The sequence below is a fragment of the Alnus glutinosa genome, chromosome 5 (genome assembly GCF_958979055.1).
Source record: "Alnus glutinosa chromosome 5, dhAlnGlut1.1, whole genome shotgun sequence".
NCBI classification, from domain to species: Eukaryota; Viridiplantae; Streptophyta; class Magnoliopsida; order Fagales; family Betulaceae; genus Alnus; species Alnus glutinosa.
This window is the reverse complement of record NC_084890.1, coordinates 31986029-32005768: the sequence shown is the minus strand read 5'-3', so window position 1 is coordinate 32005768 and position 19740 is coordinate 31986029. Positions and strand designations below refer to the sequence as shown.

Here is a 19740-nt window from a genome sequence, read left to right as displayed (position 1 = left end):
GTTTATTTATTTATTTATTTATTTTTTGTTTTTTTTTTTTAAAAAAAATATATTAATTTTAATATTTTTTTATTAATTACTGTGGGAAGGCATTTTGGTCTTTAAACCAAAATTAATGCTAAAAAATAGCATATTCCATCAAAGTTAACGGGATTCCCTGACAGAAGGGGACAAAGTATATAAAGATGGTAGTTGAATACTCTTTTTTGGTCGAAGTGTCAGTTCATGGGGGCCTGTTGACAATGGCTGGTAATTAATGGAGGAAAATGTAATTACCCAAAAAAAAAAAGAAAAAAAGAAAAAAAAACTCTCAGGGGTCTTTCAGCAATCTGAATATTGATTAGCGTACCTCTCAAAGAAAAAAAAAATTGAAAGAAGAATATTGATTAGTGTCCCCACTCCCCAAACCAAAATAGACTACAGACTGTACACATGTTGTAGGCTTTCAGCATTTTTGTTTTTGAACATTGCATGTGCTACAATATATTACTGAAAAAGGCCCAAAGGCTTACAATTTGAAAAAATAGGTACATGACCCTCTAAGTCAGAAAGATCTGACTTAAAAACAGCTGCATAAGCAGAAACAAAAATCTTACAAAAATAGCAATTGAGCCTCTCTTTACAGTAACCCTCAAACTCAAAATAAAAGAGGGCCGATCTAGCAACAAGCCAACAAATATCCCAGTAAAAATTGGGCACTACAAAGGCAGACTGTACTAGAGAAAACATAGGGAATACATAAATGCAACAGACAAAAAAAAAACCCAATCCAAGCCTGAAAACAGTGAATGAGAGGCAGTCTTCGCCAAACGACGGCGCGTGTGGGACACGCGCCTCCACCGGTGACACCCAACGAGCATATTGGTCATCCTAAACCTCGGTCACCCCCGTGCTTGGCCTGAAAAGGTGGAACGTGGCCCTCATGAGCGTCCCAGGGAGCTTTGCTCCTTGGCGCGTGATGGCCATGTGCCATGCTTCGATGTCCGACACAACCAACACTTTTGGCGGCTGGAGCAGAGAACGACGGTGATTGCGACTAGGAGGCGCGTGTCTACCAGAAATCGGCGGAGATGAGTAGATCTGGCTTCAAAAATTAAAAAAAAAAAAAAAAAAAATGAAGTCCGGCCAGAACATCCACCGTTGACGACATAGCATAGATCAGTCTCTCCCCCAACTGGACGTCTTGGGTTGAGTCTTCCTACCTGAAACAGAAACAGAAACAAAAAAAAAAAAAGAAAAAAAAAAAAGCAAACAAATAAAAAAAACAAAAACAAACCACCATAGCCAAAAGAGGGCTAAGGGAAGAGCAACCACCAACGAATCTACGGGGAGGAACAAAACTCTGCAACCCTAACGACTGGGAGAGACCTAACCTTCACTGGTTCACACCATAGAGGAACAAAAATCAATCCATAGTCCAAAAGGGCTAGGAGGAAGCCCTTACCGGGAGGAGGGAGGCGTGAAGCCACCCTCCCCTGGTGAAACAATCTCACCCAGTGTAGATCCACTTTCAATTGGGTTTCCAGCATTTAAAAGATGCTAAGAATTGTCGAATAATTGGTACAAGTTAGGTGGGACTCGGAAGTGCTACGTTTGTATGGTTGAATAAATGTTGAATAGAATTATGGTATATAACAATTTTTTTAAAAATTATTTTACTATAAAGCTCTATATATATATTGCGAAAAAAAATAAAGGAACTTTTTTTTTTTGTAAGTTTCATTTTTCAAACCTAAAATATAATAGCATTCTTAGTAGCCTCACTAAAATATGGAATTGATTATTCAAATTTAAAATTTTAGAAGAAATTATTAATGATCCTATAATTTAATTAAGGTGCAAAGGTATCATTTACTTCTTTTTTGTGGTTTTTTTTTTTTTTTGTTTTTTTTTTTTTTTTTTTTTTTGTGGTTTTTTTTTTTTTTTTTTTTTGTCCTTTTTACTCTTATCCTTCAACGAAGATGCAATTTATAATTCTCCATTGTGAGAATATGATCTCCAATTGCTTATTTATATTTCTATGCAAAATGGGACTAAAACTCAAGTTTTCTAGTTTAGGTAAACACTTCTCAAAATGTTTGTCGAATAGTTTATCTATATTTCCTCTCTATTCATTAAAATAATCGTTTCTAAAAAATTTTATTAAGATAAAAATTAGACCATTTTCACCATCACCAACCTAACATTACAGAAAAATCAGACAATTTCCTGAATAAGACGCATCACCGAAAATTGAACAATTAAGACAATTTCCTTAATCATAAGAGAACTCCATCGCAAGTCGAAAGTAGATTGAGCATTATGTCAGCTGAATATGCTGTGAAAATATTGAGAAATACAAAATAATTATTTATCAACTAACTGAGTATGTTGCAAAAAGATTAAAAGAATGCAAAATAAGTTTTACCTATTCTTATTCTTTTATTTTTCGTTTAGGTTTTTATTTTTGCGTCTTTCAGGAGCTTACCTTTTGAGACATCGATCACCGGCGGCTATCGCCTTGACGGCGGGCAGTTTAGCATGGACGCTAGCTACGTACCTTCATATATTCTTCTTTCAAAAATGACATCTGGCTGGTTCGACCCTCTAGAACCACTCAAATATTCAAAACTATTTATACTATTTTTTTCAAACTAAAATAAAACACATCCATCATACATCAACAAAACTAATTTTCCTTGTATAAGAGAGGGAATTACCATTAAGTTACAAGGCCATTGAATTTGAGTATTAGCCACGGCTTTTTTAAATTTCATTTTATTTTTTAAATTTTGGAAAAATTTATATATTTAAAAAAAAAAAAAACTATAGGTAATTGACTCTCTTGTTATTTCCTAAATTAAGATAACCAAAAGTGCTACGTACCCTAAATCTAAGCAATTTTGCTTCTCTTAAACATTACTTTAGTATAAAAAGGCTTTCTCTCTTATTTTTTTCCTCTCTTGCTTCCCTTTAGTGTTTATTTGAAATAATATTTAAATGACTTTCTCTTTCTTAATTTACTTGAAAGAATATTTAAATGGTATAGAGAAAAGACATGATCGAAAAGTTATTATTAAGTTTATTTGAGTAGGAAAACAAAAAATATAATTTGATTCCCCTAAATTTAAGAAAAATTTAGGAGAAGCTCGGCAACCATTGATAACCATCTCTTTCATCTCATTCAATTATTTCAAAATAAACACCATTAATTGTAGCTTCTCCAAAGCACTGGAGCGAGTAGAGCTCAATAATTGAAACTTCATTTGTTGAGGCTTGGACAAAGTTGTCTTTAGATCTCTCATCTCACTCTTTAACCCGTGTGCTTTGTTATCATCGGGATGTTCTCTCTGAGTCAATGTTGTTGTGCTTAAAAGATATAGGCTATGAGGGTATTGGAAGAGTGATGGAGTAGCTATTAAGCATGACAACCTCTGAAACCATGGTTGGTCTGTCAACTACATTTTCTTGAACACATAGTAACCCAACATGGATGCATCTCATAATTTCAGTTGCCGAGCTCGGCCTTATTGTTGCATCTACAATATAAAGCAGTCCCCGCTCTCCAGTTTTTCCACGCCTACAATATATGATTTAGATGGGCAAACACAATATAAGATAGATTTTTTTTTTTTTTTTTTTTATTTTTTTATTATTATGATAATGTACCCAAGTATGATTGTACTTACATAGCTTAGAAGATCTTGCCCATTCTCTCCATTTTGGAAGCAGTTGTTCTTTCCACTTATCACTTTCAATATTAGTACATCAAAACAAAAGACATCAGACTTTACAGAGAATTTTTCATGCATTGCATATTCTGGAGTCATATATTTACTGCATGTCAACATCAATAATATTAGTTTAATTTGAATATGATAATAGAGCTTTCCATACTTATCTTCAAATTTGATAATTTCCCTTGATTTTTGAAACAAGTTAACTCTTAATTAGAACTTTGATGTTGTTTCTTTGGTACAAGGTAAACATCAGATCTCCCATCCTAGGATACTTACTAGGTTCCAACAATTCTACTTGTATTTCCTTGACTTTGATCCAATAAAAATAGGCTTGCGGTGCCAAAATTTGAAATTAAATTTATTTCTAGATGTAAAAGAATATTGCTAGCATTAAGATCATGATGAATAATACTTTGTGAATGTAAAGAATCACTCGAACAATGACGCCTCCTATGATCTTGTAGCGCCTTCCCCAATCTAAATGTGCACGCTTGATTGGATCTATATGTCCAGGAAACTTTGATTCAATGATGTAAAATATATGGAGGTGCACTCAAATAAGATATATTGTAAATGAGTAATGCTAGAAGGTAGAAACTATATTGTTATCTCACAATTGTCCCACAATATTGATGTGTCAATCTCAACCAATACTTGGATTTTTTTTAGAACAATGTCTGATTAAGAATGTTACGTCAGTATTGTGAGATAAAAAAATGATTTCTAGCATTAGTACTCATTATGAATACAGTATAACATAAAAAGAAAAATACAACCATACCAAAAAAGGAATTGATCAAGGCTTGTATTTGGCACGAACTCATATATTAAAAGACTTTCATTTCCTTCCATAGGAGAAGCCAAGGAGCCTAACTAGATTACAATGTTCGAGTTTAGCCACTACTAATAAGACCTCATTTTTAAATTTTAAATCTAATTGTTCACAATTCTTTTAGAGTCTTTTTACAACTATAATTTGTCCATTAGAGAGCTTACTGTACGTGTTAACATATAATAACAAAATGCATGTAACCATATATAAGGGATTTAAAAATTAACATGTTTTGACTGATATATATATATATATATATATGCATGGTACCCTTCTCCATAAGTGTATATCGAATGATCACCTTGTAAACGACACCAAATTCACCTTGGTCGAGTATTTTTTCTTCAGAAAAGTTATGTGTCGCAATCTAATAGTGCCAAAGTCGAATTGCAAGGATTCCACACTTCTAATTTCATCAACAGCTTCGCATAATTAAGGAACAAGTCAACACTCAAATGAATGAATTAGATTCATAATTATTTGAAATATGTGCATGCAACAGCAAAGGGCTTTTTAATACTAATTAATGATTGAAATAAACATTTTTCAAATACCAAATGAGACGGTATGTAGTACCATACTACTCGTAATGGCAGCGGACTGTTATTCCCATATATAGGCCATAGGCCTTGTTGGGAAATAATCCCGATCTTGCCCAATGGGCCAGATTCACAGCCCATCAGAATCATACTCGGCTAATATCCGAGGATGCGTACTTAAAGTCGGTAATTTGCCGACTTCCACGATAAGGCTAAGGACGGTAAATTACCGACCTCGTACCAACCAGGGAAGGAAGCCCACTACCTACACAATCGCTACTACTTAGGAAGGTGTCCCCACGATCTAAGAGCAGTTGAGGACCGACTAGCCCACGATCGTGAGGGCGGTTGAGAACCGATTCCAGAAGTGGTCGTGAAGGACTATTCTCCACGATCTCCAGACGGTTAAAGACCAACCTCTGGCCACGATTGTTAAGCGTGTGCCCTGATCCCACAATTTGAGCGGCCGACAAGTGCTCCAAACCTAACACGTGGTTCAATGAAAGAACCAGATCGCTCGCAACATGACATGTATAAATACCTCACTACTGAACAGGTAATTTAGATTGCTCATTGTGATATAAGAGTGATATACACCTAAGATAAAAACTAACAAAGGCATCGGAGTGGGATTGTCGGATTCCCCCCGACGTAGTTTGTTTTATTTGCAGGATAACGAAGATAGGTTCAACTGGTTCGTCAACTACCATATCAGAAACTGTTATAACAGTTTGGCGCCGTTTGTGGGAACGACTAGTACGTGTGTGTCGTTTTCTACGCAAAAACAAAATTATCTGAAATGGTACGAACAAGAGCCACGACCTCAGGAGCAAACGACCCTCGCCACGAGATGGGAGGTGGGTCTCACCAGAATGCAACTGAGATGGAGGCACGACTAGCCCAGATGTCTAGGGACATGGAGGTCCTAACTCAACAGAACCTTCGTCTTTTAAGGCGATTGGCGGACGAACGAATTCCTGAAATGGCCGAGGGAAATGAAGAAGAAGAAAGCAATACCCACAAAGAAGCAGACATGGAGAGCAGAAGGATCACAGAAAGAACTCAACAAGAAGATCAACCCCGGCCGGCTGAAGGGATTGCAAACCCCCCTCCTGGTGAAGGTATGGTGAATCATCAATATGAAGAAAGAAGACTTAATGAAGCCATCGCCACACTTGATGAGAAATATGAAGATAAGTATAACCGACTGCAACTCGAAATCCAGCAAAACCACAAAGGGAAGACTTCTCGGGTGGATAGCCTGTTGAACAGGTCTTCCCCATTTACCGAGCGTGTCCTGGCAATTCAGCTCCCGGAGAAATTTAAAATTCCGGCCATTCAAGCATATACCGGGATTGAAGATCCCACTGAGCATCTCGACAGCTATAAGATGCATATGGATCTACATGGGTCCCCTCAGGAGATGGCATGCCGAGCTTTTCCACTTACCCTGTCCGGTTCGGCTCGGGATTGGTTTCGAAAACTCCCGCCGAATTCCATCACAAGTTTTGATGATCTCGGGCAGAAATTCATAACTCAATTCCTGGCTGGATGCAAGAGGAAGAAGCCCTCTGGGCAACTGATGGCGATGCGCCAAAAGGAAGGCGAGTCTCTAAAAGACTATGTGGCCCGATTCAATCAAGCGAAGCTCACCGTTGATAGTCCAACTGAAGAAATGGTCTATGCTGCCCTGTACCAGGGTTTGCGGGTGGAAGGGCCCTTGATGTCGGAAATTGCTCTCAATCATCCTGAAAATTTGACCGACTTGACAGACGTGATTGAGAAGTATGTAAACCAAGAGGAAACCCTCTCAGCGTTGAGGGAATCCCAGAGGCAGAAGGTTGCGGAGTCGAACAACTCCGTAAAGAAGGAAAAAAAGAATCAGAAGGAAGAAAAGAGGACAGAAACCAAACCAGCAAAGTATTACCAGTTCTCCATAGAGGAATGGACTCCCTTGAATGCTCCCATTAACGAGATATTGATGGAAATCAAGAAGGATCCGCAATACGAGAGGCCTTTTCCCCTTCACAACAAGCAGGTAAGGGAAGAAAATAGACACAAGTTCTGCGCGTACCATAATGCTCGGGGTCATGTTACCGAGGAATGCAGAAATCTCAGAATCCTGATCGAGAAGTTTATCAAAAACGGAAAATTACTCCGTTTTATAGCAGACAACCAGGGTCTGCCTCGACAGAATCAGAGGCCTCGAGAGCATAGAGACCGAGAGCAAGGACGTAGAGAGCGTTCTCCTCAGAGACATAGAAAGCGTTCTCCTCAGAGACATAGAGGGCGTTCTCCTCAAAGACGTAATGAGGATCACCGAGACAGAAGGGAGGAACCTCAGCGTGGCAGAAGCAGAAGTAGAGGCGCACAAGGCCATGAACCACGGAATGGGCCGGTCATCGCCGACATCCGAACTATATTCGGAGGTTTTGGCGGAGGAGGAGAAACAAGTGCGGATAGGAAGGCATACGCTCGGTATCAGAAACATCATGAGGTAATGGCTATAGAGAGACCCCACAAATCCTACCGGAGGGAATCTATGGTGGTGGGGTTTTCAGATGAAGATTACGCGGGAGTTTCACTTTCGCATACCGACGCGATCGTGGTCACGCTGCAGGTGGCTAACCACCGAATCCATCGAATGTTCATCGATAATGGGAGCTCGACTGATATCCTATATTGGTCGGCCTTTCGAAACATGGAGATCAGTCCGGAAAAGGTGATCCCGACTACCTGCCCTTTGGTAGGATTTGCTTGGGAACAGGTCTTGCCGATCGGGTCCATTGAACTCCCCGTGACTGCTGGGGATTATCCGACCACGAAAACTATTATGGTTAAGTTTTTGTTGATCGATAAACCCTCGGCCTACAACGCGATCATTGGAAGAACAACACTTAATGATCTGAAGGCGGTCACTTCCACTTCACATTTGAAGATCAAATTCCCAACCGAGAGAGGTGTTGGAGAAGTAAGGGGAGAACAGGGAGTGGCACGTCGGTGCTACAACATAACGCTGAAAGGGACTCCTTCACAGAAGAGTTGCAAGGAGAAGGGCGAGCAATAGCAATCACAGCAGGGGGAACCAACCAAGGAGATGAAAGAATTTGAAATAGGAGAAAACGGAAAAAAAAAAAATTAGGGTCGGATCCCTGTTATCTCCGAAAGTCGAAGAATCCTTGGTAGCTTTCCTACGGAATAATACCGACATGTTCGCCTGGTGCCATGACGATATGCCAGGAATTGATCCTTCGGTAATTTCGCATAGGCTAAATGTCGATCCTAATCACCGACCCGTTAAGCAAAAAAGAAGATGTTTTGCTCCAGAAAGAAACCAAGCCATACATGAGGAAGTGGAAAGGCTATTAAAAGCCGGTTTTATCCGAGAGGTGGACTACCCTCAGTGGTTGGCCAACGTTGTCTTGGTGAGAAAGTCGAGCGGAAAATGGAGAATGTGCGTGGACTTCACCGATCTCAACAAGGCATGCCCAAAAGATAGTTTCCCTCTCCCCCGGATGGATGTCCTAATCGACTCCACCTCGGGGCATGAGCTCCTAAGCTTTATGGATGCCTTCTCGGGGTATAATCAGATACACATGAGCGAGCTCGATCAAGAAAAAACCTCTTTCATCACTGACCGGGGGCTGTATTGCTATAATATGATGCCATTCGGCTTGAAGAATGCCGGTGCAACCTATCAACGGCTAGTCAACAAAATGTTCCGTGACCAGATCGGAAGGAATGTAGAAGTATATGTGGATGACATGTTGGTGAAAAGCTGAAAAGCAACCAACCATCTGACCGATCTCGAAGAAACCTTTGACACATTAAGGAGATATCAAATGGAGTTAAACCCGGCAAAATGTGCTTTCGGTGTCTCATCCGGAAAGTTTCTGGGATTCATGGTCTCGAGTAGAGAAATCGAGGCAAACCCTGAAAAAGTCTGAGCTATACTTGAAATGCAAGCTCCTCGTACAACAAAGCAACTGCAGCAATTGACCGGGAGAATTGCAGCCCTAAACCGGTTCATCTCTCGGTCAACAGATAAATGCTTGCCCTTTTTCAAGATACTCCGGAAGGCGTTTGTTTGGAACGATGAATGCGAAGTGGCTTTCGGACATTTAAAAGAATACCTAGCCAACCCACCGCTCCTAAGCTCACCAGAAGAAGGGGAAATTCTCTATCTATACTTAGCAGTGTCACCATCCGCTGTTAGCTCGGTCTTGGTTCGGGAGGAGTCCGGACTGCAAAAGCCGATATACTTCACAAGTAGGGCGCTACACGGGGCCGAAGAAAGGTACCCCCGGATTGAGAAGTTAGCTTTTGCCCTTATTACTTCCGCCCGAAGGTTGCGACCATACTTCCAGGCACATGCTATAAGGGTACTCACAGAGTATCCTTTGAAGAAAGTATTGCAAAAACCCGACCTCTCAGGAAGGTTAATAAATTGGGCCGTGAAACTCGGAGAATTTGACCTGGAGTTTTATCCAAGAACCACCATCAAAGCCCAAGTTCTGGCAGACTTTATAGCCGAATTCAGCAATCTCCCCGAAAGCCACGAAATGCCTGCGAAAGAAGCCTGGATAGCCTATGTGGATGGATCATCCACGAATTCCCGAAGCGGAGCTGGGGTGGTCTTGATAACACCGGATAAGGAGGAAATTGCAATGGCATTGAAGTTAGACTTTCCAACCACAAACAACGAGGCAAAGTACGAAGCGGTAATAGCAGGCCTTAGCCTGGCAGAACATCTGGGAGCAAAAAACCTCAAAGTACGAAGCGACTCACAGGTTGTTGTCGGCCAAATCCAAGGAGGATCTGAGGCCAAAGGTGAAAAAATGATAAAGTACCTCGCCAAGGTGTTGGGTTTTTGGGACCGCTTTGAGCAAGTGGTGGTTACACAAATCCCGAGGACCGAAAACGGACGAGCCGACGCATTAGCTCGGCTGGGATTGGCATTGGACGAAGTAATTTCAGCTTCAAAACACCGGGTTATCATTCTAGACAGACCTTCCGTGGAGGATGTCAGATCGGTAATGCAGATCGATGACGTCTACATAATTCCTGAATGGGCAAGGTACATGATTGAATATCTCAAAAACGGACAACTGCCAAATGACAAAAAGGAGGCTCGAAAAATCCGGATGTAATCAGCACGATACACTCTTGTCGGCAACATTCTATATCGTTGAGGCTATTCACTCCCATTATTAAAGTGCCTCTCGGCGACTGAGGCCAGGTATGTGTTAAAGGAAATTCATGAGGGAGTCTGTGGCAGTCACTCGGGGGGTAAAATGTTGGCACACAAGGCTGTACGAGCAGGCTACTATTGGCCGACGATGAATCGAGTCAATGGAAATGGTCCGAAGGTGTGACAAGTGCCAAAGGTTCGCCAAGTTACAAACAAAACCACCAGCAGAACTTAGCTCGGTTTCTTCACCGTGGCCGTTTGCCCAATGGGGGGTTGACACTGTAGGGCCCATGCCCACGGGAAAGGGGAATTGCAGGTTCCTAGTGGTTGCAGTAGATTACTTCACCAAATGGGCAGAAGCGGAGCCTTTAATGACTATCACGACCGGGGCAATTAAAAATTTCCTCTGGAAGGCAATCATATGTAGATTTGGGATACCTTACGCCCTAATAACTGACAATGGAACGCAATTCAACTGCAAGCCATTCCAGGAGTGGTGCGATGAGCTCAAGATTCGGCATTTTTTCTCGTCGGTATATTATCCACAGTCAAATGGGCAGGTAGAAGCAACAAACAAAACTCTGGTGACAATACTAAAGAAAAAACTCCCTAAGCGTAAGGGAGGATGGGTAGAGTACTTACCAGAAGTTATGTGGTCATACCGGACGACAGTCAGCTCGGCAACTTCCGAAACTCCTTACTCACTAGCCTTCGGGGTCGAAGCAGTGATACCAGTTGAAATTGGTTCCCCAAGCTTCCGCATTCAGCACTATAATCCCGGATTCAACAACACAGGATTAAAGCTACACCTAGATCTTCTGGAAGAAAAACGAGGAGATGCGAAAGTCAGAACTTCCGCTTATCAAGAAAGGGCAGCTCGGTATTATAATAAAAGGGTGAGGCCCCGATCGTTCAATGATGGCGATTGGGTGTTACGGAGGATTACTGCGGTAGCTAAAGACCCCACGGAAGGGAAGCTGGGGCCGGTCTGGGAAGGACCATTCCGAGTTATTAAAAGCAATCCAAAAGGAGCGTACCATCTTGAAGATACAAACGGGAAAAAGCTGCAAAGACCATGGAATGCCGAGCATCTCCGGAAATATTATATGTAATTCCGCTTATATTATATGTAATCTGTTTATTTTTAGACTTAATGTTTATCAATAAAATGCAGATTCAGACATCATATTATATCCAAGTACAACATTCGCAATGCCGAGACTTGAATCACGTTGAGGGGATTCAAGTCGGTCAAGCTCCGAGTTTTGAATCACGTTGAGGGGATTCAAACCGGACCAATGCCGAGACTTGAATCACGTTGAGGGGATTCAAGTCGGTCAAGCTCCGAGTTTTGAATCACGTTGAGGGGATTCAAACCGGACAAATGCCGAGACTTGAATCACGTTGAGGGGATTCAAGTCGGTCAAGCTTCGAGTTTTGAATCACGTTGAGGGGATTCAAACCGGACCAATGCCGAGACTTGAATCACGTCGAGGGGATTCAAGTCGGTCAAGTTCCGAGTTTTGAATCACGTTGAGGGGATTCAAACCGGACCAATGCCGAGACTTGAATCACGTCGAGGGGATTCAAGTCGGTCAAGTTCCGAGTTTTGAATCACGTTGAGGGGATTCAAACCGGACCAATGCCGAGACTTGCATCACGTTGAGGGGATTCAAGTCGGTCAAGCTCCGAGTTTTGAATCACGTTGAGGGGATTCAAACCGGACCAATGCCGAGACTTGAATCACGTTGAGGGGATTCAAGTCGGTCAAGCTCCGAGTTTTGAATCACGTTGAGGGGATTCAAACCGGACCAATGCCAAGGTTTGAATCACGTCGAGGGGATTCAAACCGGTCAAAGTCTTAGATCCGAATCAAATTTAAAGATTTTGTCTAAGTGTGAAACCTAAGACAGTATGAGTATGCTGAAGAATAGAGTAAAATATATACAACACTAATATAGATTTTCCGAATGTTATTAACATGGAAAAGAAAAGGTCAACAAAAACGCCGAAACAAAAGGCGTGCTAAATCCTATCTGCATTCGGTTCCTTAGAAGCTGGGCTATCAGGAGCCTCAATTTCAGTGGCCTTAGTCGAAGCACCTAAGTCTGCCGGCTTAGTCACCTCATCAGCTGTTCCGACGTCTTCACCAACCCAGTCCGGGACATCAGGAATCAAGTCTCGGCCAATTTCCCATAGCTCCAAGATAGCTTGCTCTGGAACATCCATAAAGTCGGTATAATTCAACCCGGCAAAATTTGGGGAAGGCGTCAGAGGGTTAAGCACGAATTCTTTAAGGGAATCAAAACCCCAGCTAAACCCATTAACCCAGGTTCGATCTCGAACTCGAGTGAAAGCAAGAATCTGACTATGGAACCGATCGGCCTTTGCTTTATAATGAGCAGCCTTCGATTTGTAGTGCTTAGACTTCTTCCGCAGCTCGCTAGACTTCAGTTTAGCCTTTTGCAAGTCGGCCTGAGTAGCTTGTAAGCCCAATTCAGCTTCCTTCAATTTTTCCTCAAGCGCCTCCAACTTTTCCCCCGCAGTGCTCTTAGCTTCTTCAGCTTCCCGCCGAGCATCTTCGGCGATTCTTCTCTGCGCCTTCGCCGCACTCAGATCCGCTCGCAACGCAGTATTGCTGCAGGATGTGGCCGAGTATCTTGCCTCGACAGCATCAGTATGAGCCTTAAGCGCAAACAGTTCGCGAGTCCGCGCATCGAGCTGGGCGGATAAACCATGATTGGCTACCTCGGCCACATTTCGCCTGAGCTCGGCATTAGCAATCAGCGCGTCATAACTAGCAAGCTCCGATTCCCGCTCAACGAGAAGCTTACTCAACCGAGCCACTTCGGATTCCAAGGATAACTTCCGAGCTAACTCAAGCTCAAGCTCAGAAATCCGTTGTCGAAGTCCGGCCATAACCGGGACCTGATTTCGGTGGAAATCCCTATGCTGGTCATAAAGAGCAAGGGTATCCACCAATTGCTGCCGAGCAAAGAAGAAACTTAGAAAACAGAATATCAAAAGCCAAACACAAAAAGAAAAGGGAAAGCAATTTACCATGGTTTGCAGACGAACTAACGAGGCGATCATGTCTTCGGTCGGTATGCAACCAACGGTACTTAACCCCAAATAGTCGGCTGGAGTCAAAGCCTGAACCGCGTCCATAATTGGTCCAGCTAAGCGCTCTTCCAAAGAGGCCTCGTCAAATTCATACTCCTGGGCCGGCCTAAAAAACCCAACAGAATCACGAGTGGGTTCCCTCGCTGGCCCGTCTTCTCTAAGTCGAGGCTCGACAAAAGGCGTGCTAGAACTCGGCTCTGCCCTTTCTGCCATGGACTGAACTATAGGTCCAACACTTGGCCCTGTGGCTGTGTTCTCGGCCTCTATTTGCGCAGAGCCCGTGTCTTCACCAACCTCAAAGCCCATTCTTGGTTGCGATATTTGACAAGGCTCGGTTTCGGTTTCCACCCGTGCATTCAACAACTCGGGTAAAGCCGAATCTGTTTCAGAAAGGACGATCTGGAACACCTCTTCCCTAACCACAGGCGGAAGGATCACGTCTTGGCTCACAGGTTCCGTGCTGACTACGTCCTCATTGTGAAGAGCCGGTACTTCCCCTATTGTTGAATGTTGAGGCTCAACCTCCTCCTCGGTACTTCGGGATGGGCACTCAGGGGCAATCAAGGCAACTATTGGATCCGAGTTGGGAATGGCCTCGTCACGAAGTACTAACACTTCGCCTAAAGATGGGCACTGAGGCACTCCCTCCTTCTCGATACTCCGATGAGTACCCTCGGAAGAAACCATTGCCGAAGGCTCGACGCGAATGGAAATACCCTTAACCGCCGAGCCAATCGACTTGAGGTATGACTGGGCCGCCTCGATCCTCGGTCTTTTCCTAACAGGTTCCCTTTCTGCCTCTTCATCTGGTTGAGGCCTTTCTTGAAAAGCCTTTGATTTTTCAGCCGGCTTCTCAACGACCTTCGACTCAGCTGCCTTCTTCTTCTCGGCTGTTTTCTTCTTTTCTGCGGCCTTTTTGGCTTTAGCTTCCTGTTCAGCCCCTATCCGTTGGGCATCGGCGAGGAGCTTCTTCACAGTTTTTGGAACCTCTTTTGGCTCTTTTGACTTCTTTGATCCGTCAGAGACCTTCTCTTTACCCTTGAGAATGGTAGGCGCAGGATCTTCTCTCGGTTTCTGAGCCTTACCTTTCCTCTCCTTCAGAAAAGGAAGGTCGGAAATTGGGATCTCGTACCCGAGCATGTTCCGCATATTTTCGTTCGTGACAAGGTGGTCGAAATCCAACACCACCTTAGCATCCTCGGCTGATGTGGCCTTCACAAAGGCAAGTATGGTGTCGACATTGTCGACTTGCTCATCATTTAGATCAGGGGCTTCCGACGCCCCGACTCTCATGCGACCCCACTCTCGGGGAACCCTCTGATTCTCTGGCAATAATAACTGTTCCGGCTTTTCCCACTGGCCAGAAACCCGAAACGTTTGCTCCTTCCACTCTCTGTTGTTTGAATACCTCCAAGCGAGATGGATGATAGACGGCTTCTTGTGAACGGTGAATTCTACTGTACCATCTCGTCGGAAACCAGCTCGGTAAATTGTGAAAAACTCGTCTATGGTCATCCTCTTCTGGAGCTTAGTCATCCAGAGAACAAAAGAGCCGAACAAGTATCTCCATCCGTTCGGCTTTACTTGGGAGGGAGCCACCCCAAGCCGTACTAATAATTCCCGAGCTATATCGGGAAGAGGAAACCGACATCTGGCCATCAGCATTCGCTCTGTGATGGTTACATCGCCGCCTGCAATGGACAGTTGATCGGAATGCTGGAAATGAAGGCTTACTGAAGACGGAATACTATAACTCCGGCGGAGGCGTCTCTCCTCAGAAGCCAGAATCAAAGACCTATATCTGTTCTCATGAGGAACGAGAGTGGGGTCGCCCCCAACTTGAGCACCGTCAGACTCAGAATCAGAACCCATAGCGTGATTCAGAGATTGAAGCAGGTCGGTGAAATGTTTGAAGGAAGTCGGTGAAATGATTGAAGCAAGTCGGTAAAATGTTTGAAGCAAGTCGGTAAAATGTTTGAAGGAAGTCGGTGAAATGTTTGAAGCAACTCGGAAAGCCGTTTGGAGATAATCGGGGAATAGAAAATTTCGCCGGAAAGAAGAGTTCTTGCCGGAAAACTCAGAGACGTTTTACGGAATAGTAAATGGTAAAATGTGAAAATGAGGGGTGGAGATATATATACTCCTCCTTGAAGTAGCTGAAAAGACGCTAATTAAATGCACCGGGTTAAAAGATTTTATTATCGTCGGGTCTACAGCTGGCCTCGGAAGACAAGCTAACGCGCATCTTAGCGCGTGAATCAGCTGTCATGGCGAAAAAGCCAGTGAGTTTCGACACGCACAGCATAGCAACCCGAATCAACCTAGTCATAGCCATGCGATACAAGGATATGAACCGACTTGACAGCAGGTTTCGAATCTCATAATGACTAAGTCCATTATTTCGGATGGCTCTGATTTCAAAAAAAAAAAAAAAAAAAAAATCTTCTCTTTCAAATGTCCCGATACTCTAAAGGCTTTCAACTTAGTTTGAAATTAGCAAAAATGTACAGAGAAATTCCTTTTACCGAAACTACGTCGTGCAAAAGGAATTGGGGGGTAACTGTTGGGAAATAATCCCGATCTTGCCCAATGGGCCAGATTCACGGCCCATCAGAATCATACTCGGCTAATATCCAAGGATGCGTACTTAAAGTCGGTAATTTGCCGACTTCCACGATAAGGCTAAGGACGGTAAATTACCGACCTCGTACCAACCAGGGAAGGAAGCCCACTACCTACACGATCGCTACTACTTAGGAAGGTGTCCCCACGATCTAAGAGCAGTTGAGGACCGACTAGCCCACGATCGTGAGGGCGGTTGAGAACCGATTCCAGAAGTGGTCGTGAAGGACTATTCTCCACGATCTCCAGAAGGTTAAAGACCAACCTCTGGCCACGATTGTTAAGTGTGTGCCCTGATCCCACAATTTGAGCGGCCGACAAGTGCTCCAAACCTAACACGTGGTTCAATGAAAGAACCAGATCGCTCGCAACATGACATGTATAAATACCTCACTACTGAACAGGTAATTTAGATTGCTCATTGTGATATAAGAGTGATATACACCTAAGATAAAAACTGACAAAGGCATCGGAGTGGGATTGTCGGATTCCCCCCGACGTAGTTTGTTTTATTTACAGGATAACGAAGATAGGTTCAACTGGTTCGTCAACTACCATATCAGAAATTGTTCTAACAGGCCTATAACTTATGGTATGTGTCATCTTTGTCATTTCCTGGCCTCTGCGATATTCACTAGGCCTAACCTTTGGAATAATAAATAACAAAACAAAATATTTTAGTTACTTTCAAGTTTCTGACATGGCCTGCTCTCTTTGAAATATAGGCAGGAGGAGATCGATGACTAGTAGCACAAAAGCAACAGTGGGCACAATTATATATAACGATGACAGTCATGCAAAAATTTGTTGCTCTCGCTCCGTGCAAGAATCGTATTATAAAACTGTTCTCATTAGAAGATTCTGAGGGTTGATGATGCCAGAACAGAATAGTGATTATTTTTAGGCTAATCAACAAGTACTTTGCAAGGAAGAAACAATAAAATTCACCCAAAACAGAGAGAAAACTCTGAATTTTGATAATTAATCAATAACAATAATCTGCTGAAAAAAAGGCCCACAAGCCGGGCTTAAATAGCTGAAAATTAGGTCTTTAGAAGAATTTTGCCAAAAATAGCAAAATCCCGAAAAGCCTAATAAATCTCGTAAGACTTGAAATAAATATAAATAAGCATATTATGAAAATACTTTGTACCAAAGAATATCTCCAAATTAATGGAAAATACTTGGTGCCAAAGAATGACCATATTTAGGGAAAAAAATAATAACTATTGTTGGTACAGTTTCCGGTATGATGTGAATCTGCACGTTCCTTTGATGTTTTTCGCGCTCCTTGATAATTCTGCAAAACAACAAAAACTAGGGACCCTTCCGGGGGTCCCTCTCCAATGCCTAAATTAGCTTCTGTAAGAAAAATAGTGCTCTATGCATAAAAACTGAGTCTTAGTTTATACCTGGGATATGAGCCTATTTATAGGCAAAGTGGTGGAGTCAAACCTGGATTAAAACTGCTGCTCCTTATTGATCTAGAACTGTTGTTAGAGTTCTAATTGGACTTTAATCCTTCTTAGACTTCTAATATGATATCTTCTTAGACTTCTGATCTGATATCTTCTAAGACTTCTGATATGATCATTATTCTTATCTGTTTGGACCTTATTTGACTTTTGAATCTCCTCTTTGGATCGGGTTGAATGGAATTTATCCCCAACAACTATAATATTACTTGACGACAACGTAAATATAAATATGGGAATTCTTTAAAAGATGAATCAAAAGATTTGTCGATAGTCTCTTCTTTCCTTCTTGGTCTTTCTCTTGATGGATGTTGACAACTCGGTAGAGAATATCTTCTAAATCACAATTGTCAAAGGTCTCTTCTTTCCTTCTTGAGTAGTTAACCCTTTCCTTTCTTGCCTAAGCTAAATGAATCTCATCGCCACATCATAGACCAATTAATTTTATAGTTGTATCTAGTTTCCTCCTGCATCGGTTGATAAGATAGCCCAACTAATACATAAGATCAATTTTCATTCATATTCTAATGAGTGGAAAAGATATCCCATTAATTGTTCAAGTGGGGGACCATCTTATGATCCCATAATTTGTTATACTTCTAGCAGTGTAGTTACCCTTGTCGTTTGAACAGAAAGGGGTAGCTAGGGTTCTGCCTGACTGCCTGTGCACTGAGTAGGAAAATGGCAGAGAGGAACAAAAGTAATCTTGAGAAAACCATTGCGCTAGTGGGCTGGCTTTTAGATTTGTGCTGGAGCCATTTTCAATGCCTCTAAAACTCTGAAGTCCACGAAAAAATCTAATGTTGAATTGAAACACATATTCAACTTTTCTAATATATAATTAGTTTCTCTATTTTTGCTTCCGAATTTATTAGAAAAAATTGTTGGTCCCCCAATCACGTTTTTTTTTTTTTGATGAATAAGTGATCAATATTATTAACAACTAAGAACCAGAGTTACAAACAACAAACCAACAAGAAACAAAACAGAACAACAAACAAAGCAGAAAAAACTGCAGCAGAACCAAAACAACCAAAGTCTCACTAACTAGGACTATTCAAGAATACAAACATCTACATTCCAGAGATGACAAAGCTTAACATTCTCTCTATTCTTCTTAAACTTTCCTCTTCCAGAAATTCTTGATCTAACTTCCCAAAATATCTGCTTGAGTATCTGCTCTTCAGTTTTGGGAGCATTTTGATATCACGTATTTTTTGTTTAATGTTATTTTGTTATATATATATATATATATATATATAGGTTTAATTTCCTTCAGGGAATTGAATAGGTGTTCGGTATAGGTTTATTTTGTGTTTTCTGAGTCATTGGCCGATTGGGTAGAGTTGGCCGTTTGTTGTTCTGTTTTGGTGGGGGTTGGATGGCCGAGTCTGGTGAGAACTTGGTTCTCTGTTGTTGGCCGATGGATTGGTGTTGTTACCGTTTGGGTTAAAATTTGAGTTTTGATGATTTTGATTGAATTTGTGGTGTGTTGTGTATAACAACCGAATGGGTATTTTGGTGGGATCTAATTTGTTGGTTGGCTTTTGAGGGAAGGGAAGCTAGATTGGTTTTTTAATTCTCGGCGGAGGAGGACCAGAGCCGGTGGCGGAGCAGGTTGGAGACAAGGATCCTCTCCATTTCAGATTCTCTCCGGTTAATGCATTTTTAGGAACATTTAATAAAAAAAAAAATTATTCAATTTTTTAAAAAACGTGCTGACTTTATATATAGATGTACTAACTTTAAGTCCAGATTATGAAATGTATAATATCCATTTAATTTGAATTGGAGAGGGATACTATTCTAATGATTGACGATAACATTGCAAAATTTTTGTACGAGCTAATTACCATATATATCAAACATGGTTTTTCTAATCCTTTACTTTTGCTTATATCTTGATGTGATGAACGTTATTTTACCTGACATCTCGTTGGTGATCAACGATTAGTTCAAGTGTATGAAGAAATGTATTTAATAAAATGTACTTTTATTTTTAAAAACAATAACTGTTCTCAAAACATCTTAATATCTTTGAAATAATAATATTGAAACTGGTATATCAAATCTTATTGCTTGCTTAAATTTAATAAGAAATTATCAATCTATCAAATCTTTTTGTTTTGTTCTCTCTTTTACTTAGTGTTGAATCACATTTCAATTCATAGACCATAATGGGTAACTTTAAAGAAAATTAATGAATAAACTTCAAACTCAAGAATTCTACATATATTGG

At 41.6% G+C, this 19740-nt stretch overlaps 1 protein-coding gene across 1 annotated transcript; it reads left to right on the top strand.

The window, feature by feature from the left end:
- The first annotated feature begins 5889 nt into the window (after positions 1–5889).
- On the top strand, positions 5890–8157 carry LOC133869267 (uncharacterized). Its single transcript, XM_062306223.1, has one exon. The coding sequence runs from the start codon at positions 5890–5892 to the stop codon at positions 8155–8157; it is 2268 nt and encodes a 755-aa protein (XP_062162207.1).
- The last annotated feature ends 11583 nt before the right edge of the window (positions 8158–19740 follow it).